The sequence below is a fragment of the Orycteropus afer genome, unplaced genomic scaffold (assembly GCF_000298275.1).
Source record: "Orycteropus afer afer isolate SDZICR_OR568_19922 unplaced genomic scaffold, OryAfe1.0 scaffold00323, whole genome shotgun sequence".
Classification (NCBI taxonomy): Eukaryota; Metazoa; Chordata; class Mammalia; order Tubulidentata; family Orycteropodidae; genus Orycteropus; species Orycteropus afer.
In genome coordinates, this window is record NW_006921910.1 from 44,695 (window position 1) to 51,321 (window position 6,627).

The window sequence follows — 6,627 nt, forward strand, 5'->3', positions numbered from 1 at the left end:
TATGAAGGTACTAATACATTTATTGATTATTACTTGGGCAAAGCCTGTGAATGAATTTTCCAGCTACACAGAGCAAAAACCATCCATTGAATAGGATGATACATAATTTTGTATTAAAACCTAATTCTAAAGTCCACTTGGCAAACTCATATGACATTGACTTGACTTTCACATATATTTTCATGGTTTTCTTTTGCAGGATAACAAAGCCATTGACCTTTGCTGATTGTGTTGGGGATGAACTTCCTTTAGGATGGGAAACTGTATATGATAAACAAATTGGAATTTATTACATGGACCACATAAATAGTGAGTAGAGTCTACATTTTCATTATCATCTGTGAATGAGTTTTCATGTTGGATCTCAAAGATGCTAAAAGTTTTTGCCGAGGTAAACAATCATTACTTCCTGGTGCAGTATTAAACTGAGCTTTATAACTGTGAGTTGAGGTTTTCATGAGCTGAGTTCTTCTGAAAAAAGTGAAGCGGTTATGTAGATATGCCTTGTGTCTGTGTTGCTGATGTCTGCATGTAATATGTTTTATAGAGGGTTTTAATATGTAATATAAAGAATAAATTTCCCATATAGCCTGGGAACAGAAATACACATTATCCTGAGAAGGTTGTTTATTGCAAAATGGAACTTAAAAGTTCTTGAAGCAATAAATGTCCAAGGGGTTACCTTGACTTCATTTTGTCTTATATATTTAATTTTAACTTTAATACCTTTTTGATCTTTGTGAAGGAGGTAAATAGTATAAAGACTGCAGCAAAAATGTCTTTGACTATGCTAGTCTCTTTGTAGAACTATCTAGAAGGGCGCTCCTCAATTGTGGGCTATTTTGCTCCCCTGGGGGACATTTGGCAATGTGTGAAGGCATTTTTGGTTGTCACAACTGGGGGGGGAGGCTTCTGGCATCTGGTGGGTAGAGGCCAAGGAATGCTGCTCCGCACTCTGCAATGCCCAGGACAGCCCCCACAGCAAAGAATGACCTGGTACCAAATGCCAGTAGAGCTAAGGGTGAGATCCTGCTCTCAGAGGCTTTCATTTCATTCTAGAGCAGTTCTCCACTCCTCACACATGACTTTCTGCCTCTTCATCAGCCTTCCTTGGCCCAGTGTCTGAGCTAAGGATCTGTTTTTCTCTCAGATTCACACCTTCTCACACTCTCCTATTTGTATTCTAGCCGCACCCCACCCAATGTCTGTCATTGTCATTTTTGTTACCAGGACAGCTCTCTGTAAGATAAAGACATGAAGCCTGGCTTCCGTTTGGCTTGTGTTCTTTCCTTTAGTTTATCCAGTGTGGGGAGGCTGGGGGTCCCTGAACATGCACGGGGCCCTCTGTATGAATAACTTAGGAAGAGCTTTCTCTGTTCCAGGCTCACGGCCTCTCATTTCCCCTTAGTGTGATTGGCCGGGCCCACTCTTGCATGGCTGCCAACCTTCTGAATTTAGCACCTGGAAACCTGAATTGGGAATCCTCTTCCTGTCCCTGTTCTCAGGGCAGGGGAGTGACTGATGCATGGCGTTCAGCTTGCACTCAATCGCAGCTGTCATCCAAGGACTATATGTACAGTGGTGACTGCAGATGGGGATGAGTGGTATCCTGGCCTGTGGCTCTCCCAGGTGACAAGAAGACTTTCAGATTGATGTGCCATTACCTGGACAGGATGAGGTGCTTGGCAGAAAAGTACCTGAGGGACTCCAGCTGAGGGCCAGTCCTCCCGAGGCCCCAGCTGATATGAGAGTCAGGCTGTCTGGGCTCAGCATCCCCGCTGGCGACTTGACCCACGGGGCTGCTGCATATCGGCTTTGGCGCACTGCTATGTGGCTTCATCCACAGGCTCTATCCTTCCCGGCCTGGCGCCGTATTTCCTGACAGCATAGGCATTTGCTTTATGCAACCCTCTAGACGAGCTTGCCTGCTACTGTCCAAGGCCAGGACCATGCAGGCTCTCCTGGCCCATAAACCTATTGTGCTTTAATTCTTTTGTTCTTCAATGCCCCTCTTCTCCTGGCCTCTCTTGCCTGCTCCCTGCTTGCTCCCTCAGTCACAGCGAGAATTGGTGGAGCACTTCCCATCGCCTGCCACACAGTTTAGCAACTGAGGACACAGGAAAATGAGACCCAGCCTCCACCCCCACAGAGCTGCCACTCTAAGTGGGGTCAGGAACCCTAATGTTGAGTCATCACCTAGGACTGCCTTCTGCCACCATGAGCATGATGGGAGGACCCAGCCCCAGGAGGGCTTCACAGTCCTACCGCCTTCTCCCAGAGACTAGATTAGTGGTTACCCAGGGGCTTGGGTGGGGAGGGGAAATGGAGGAGTTATGCTTAATGGGTAAGCTTTTCTGTTTGACGGGATGTACAAGATTTGGAAATGGATAGCAGTGATGGTTGCACAACATGGTGAATGTAATTAATGTCACTGACTTGTACATGTAAAAATGGGTACAAGGGCAAATTTTATGTTATACAGTAAAACCTATGAAAGCCAGACCTGTGTAATGTGGAACCCTGTCAGAGAAGGAAAACACAAAGATTTGCCATTAATAGAGAGAAAAATGGTAAGATTGCACCCTATCAAAGGTGGAAAAGTTCCAAGAGCTAGGAAAACAAGGCAGTCCTATCAAGTTCTGGCTCTCACAGGTTTCACTGTTTATATTTTAGCACATTAAAAAAAAGGGGGGGACCTTTGCAGTGAGTCCTGAAAGATATTACGATTTCCTGGTAAGCAGAAGGGGACAGAGCAGTGTACATCAATCAACTGGGCATGCTCAGGGGCTTTGGAAAAGTTCAGTCTGTTTAGAGGATGTTTGTGAAGAAAAGGACAAAATCGAGATGAAGCTGGCAAGTCACTTTGGGGACTCTTAGGAAGAGGCAGAGCTGTGGGAAAATAGCACGTATGGCAATTAGTTTAAAATTACCTAATGATCTCTCACAGCTGATGGGAACTGTGATGGTTAATAAAAACTGCTCAGTAGTGCCCCCCTTCAAGTGGCACCCAGAGCACGTGCCATACCTGCCATACCCTAGATTCACCTCTGCTCTTACGCCGTGCTAAGGCTTTAAGAATTCTGTGCTTTAAGAATTTTGAGCAGAGTTAGGAAGGTAAGTTTGGTAAGCTCACCAAGGCTGCATTGTGGTGGGAAGAAGTGGGAAGCCTGGGCATTCCTGGAGGGAGATCGTGAGGTCCTAATTACACTAAGGGGAGATGGAGAGAAGGGTATGTTGTTCACCATTATCATATCTAGGGACAGGAATCACTCATTCTGGATGACCTAGAGACTATTCTGGGTGAGGGAGAGCAGCAAGAGTTAATGGAGAGTGAGTCCTGGTTGGTTTCCAGGTTGGGGAAGTAGGTAGATCCAGGTGATGCTGCTCCTCGAGAGAGGAAAGGCAGAAGGAGAAACAGATGTTTGTTATTGTAGTGAAAGGGCTGAGGGTAAGAATGGGCTCTGCTTTGCATGAATGACTCAGAGTTACTTTGGGTCTGTCCACATAGAGCTGTGTCTGGGAGGCAGTTGGAAATCAAAGAGTGGAACTCAGGAGAGAGGTTGGAGCCAGAGATAAGCCTGAGCCCTTAGCAGAACCATTAGAGTGAGAAAGAAGAGCAGAAGATGGGAATTTATGGGTAGGAGGAGACAAGGAAGTCAGCAAAGAGTGAGAAAACGCTGCTTGGTCTTTAGTGGAGATGAAAGAACAGGAGAGCAAGCTAAGTCAAGTGGCAGTAGAGTTTATAGCTTCCTGCAAGAAGGAAGTCCATAAGAGGAAGGTTGTAAATATCTATTAGTTTGACAGTTACGATCTCATTTGGGCTCATCTGCTCCAATGTTTATTTACAGAGTGGTCATTATCTGTGGGAAATTGTCTTGTATTGTCTTCTCCACTGCAGTGGGCTATTTCGTATCTGCCTGGTGGAGCTTTTTTCTTGTCTCCACTGTGGATATTTAAATAGAAGGCGTTCCACACTTTAGAAAAGTTACTACGTACAGTCTTCCAGAATGAAAGTCCTGGTGATTAATTGAAGTTTATATTGACTAGCCACATAACTGCATGGCTGTTGGTCAGCCTGAAGATCTTCCTCATGAGCCACTTGAGTTCTTACCCTTTTTGATTTCAGAGCTCACCCAGATTGAGGATCCCCGAGAACAGTGGAGACGAGAGCAGGAACGGATGTTGAAGGAGTATTTAATTGTAGCCCAGGAGGCTCTCAATGCCAAGAAAGAAATATACCAGATTAAGCAGCAGCGGTTTGAGCTGGCCCAGGAGGAGTACCAGCAGCTACACAAGATGTGTGAGGATGACTGCCGCTCGTATGCCAGCTGTGAGTTGACCTGCACCCTGCAGTTAACACTCATGACATTACAAGCCATCTCTCTGCTAGGTTGCCTGCAAACTCCAGAGTTCACTCAGGCGAGACATTTGCATATTGGGTCTAATTGCATGCTTTTAGGTGATCACTACTCTGCACTGGAATCAGACAGTCTTCTGGCAGCCATTCACTTAGCAAACGTTTGGCGAACACTTGGCTGCTAACTAAAAGGTCAGCAGTTCGATCCCACCAGCTTCTCCATAGGAGAAAGATGTGGCAGCCTCCTCCAGTTAAGAGTACAGCCTTGGGAATCTTGTGGGGCAATTCTGTTCTGTCCTGTGGGGTCGCTGTGAGTTAGAAGCCACTCAGTAGTGGCTGGTTTTGGTTTTCTTTGTGTTCAGGCACTGAGATATGATGATGACCAAGAAAGGAAAGTCCCCTGGCTTCCTAGAGTATACGTACATTCAGATGGGAAGACAGAAAATAAGCAACCAAGCAGACTTCCAGGTGGTGATAGGCAGCAGCCTGGAGTCTTGTGGTGATAGTGTTGAGGAGCATGTCAGTGGGAGATCACTGCACTTCATCCTGCCTGTCGGGAGTGATTCCTTGGGAAATCCACACAGTGGTCTCTTCAGGCCTGGACAGAACGATTCAGGAGCCTGCCGATGTGTGTATTAAGCACCTGTCTATTCCTAGAGTCTTTCATTGAGGAGGAGCTTGGTGTAACCCAGAGAACTGAGAGGCTCTTTCTCGGTCCCTGAAGTCAGATGGACATACACTGGTGTCCTCAAACAGAAGCTTGCTTTCGTTTAGGAGACTGCACAGGCTGGGTTCACATTTCGTCAGTCCTCAGCAGCTGCTCAGGGCTGGGAGCAGTTTATCTTGTTACTGATACAGTCGGTCACTGCCTGAGCCAGTCTGTGCTGGTAGAGTCAGCATACCTAACAGTCCAACACGGTAAGTGGCCATGACTGACCTAGGGGCCAGTCAGCTTGTAGAGAGTGTATGAAGTTGGTACAGTAGGTTCTATGGAATAAACCCAAGTCCATTTGAGACATCGCAGGACTCACCTTTTAACTTGGCAATCCTAGCATGCTCATCTGGTTCCATCCTTAATTGGGCTAGAAGGTTCTGTGTAGGCACAATCACTGCTTCCTCTTGTGGAAGTAGCCTTGGAGGCCGGTTGGGCCTGCTTGTTTTCATGAAATGGCTGGAAAGGCCAGTGAATCTTGCTGAGGGCCTATCAGCTCATCAGGAAAAAGACTATGCGTGGAATCTCAGAGTTAATCCAAGTGGTTTATCAAGCTGCTCGTGTCCCTGGGGATTCAACTGAACTCTTTGATTTTGCCATCTAAGCTGAACTACCAATTACAGCCAGGAAAAGCGTGGTAGCTGTGACTCAAATGAATTATTTCCTGCCTCAGGATAGAGTTCAAGATGGTGATCCTGTTGGCTCAAATCATTGTCATCTAACAGATGTCTCACCAGCCATGGCATAGGTGCTGGGCCCTCATAGGAGCTGTGGTGGCAGTATCCACAGCACACCTGTCATCTAGCCAGTTACACGGGTCTCACGCAGCCCAGAGTTCTCACGCTGTTAGTCATCTCAAGCAGGGAGGCGTCCCTTACTGGATGCTGGGAACAGAATACGATTGGAACTTACCTCCTACTACTCTTTACTGGTAATGACTCCAAGTGAAAGGAACCCATATTCAATGAGCTAGATGTTTTATACGCACTGTTACAATTTCAACATTATGAAGTATGGGCTGTTACCTTCATTGTACACACGAGAAACTGACTATTGGAGGGGCCAATACCTTCTTCAAGGTTAAGAAACAAAAACAAATGGTTGCCATCGAGTTGATTCCCACCCCATGTATTTCAGAATAGAACTGTGTTTCATCGTGTTTTTTTAAAATGCGTTTTATTGAGATATAATTTATGTATAGTGAAATACACAAAACTAAAGTGACATGGGTCGATGCATTTTTTTTTTTTTGCAGTGTTTCCTCCCCTCCTTTCCCACCCCTGGCAACCAACAAAGAAAGTTTCCCTCCATATATAAACCTTTCCTTGACCCTTCACAACAACGAACTAATACTATATTTGTCCTTTTGTGATTAACTTATTTCACTCAGCATAATGTCCTCCAAGTTCATCCATATTATGCAGTGTTTTGCAGACTCTACATTATTCTTTAGTGCTGCATAGCATTCCAGTATGTGTATGTACCATAGTTTGGTCATCCACTCTTCCACTGAGGGGCACGTAGGTTGTTTCCGTCTTTTTGCTATTGTAAATAGTGC

General features: G+C 45.6%; 1 protein-coding gene across 1 annotated transcript in view; it reads left to right on the forward strand.

Annotated features, from left to right (window-relative positions):
• The first annotated feature begins 206 nt into the window (after nucleotides 1-206).
• Nucleotides 207-6,627, forward strand: part of WWC3 (WWC family member 3) — a 108,696-nt gene continuing 102,275 nt past the window's right edge. Inside the window, exons 1-2 of the mRNA XM_007951976.2 lie at nucleotides 207-309; nucleotides 4,127-4,330. Of these exons, the coding sequence (XP_007950167.1) occupies nucleotides 294-309; nucleotides 4,127-4,330 (220 nt within the window). The 5' untranslated portion in view covers nucleotides 207-293. The remainder of the gene's footprint in view (nucleotides 310-4,126; nucleotides 4,331-6,627) is intronic.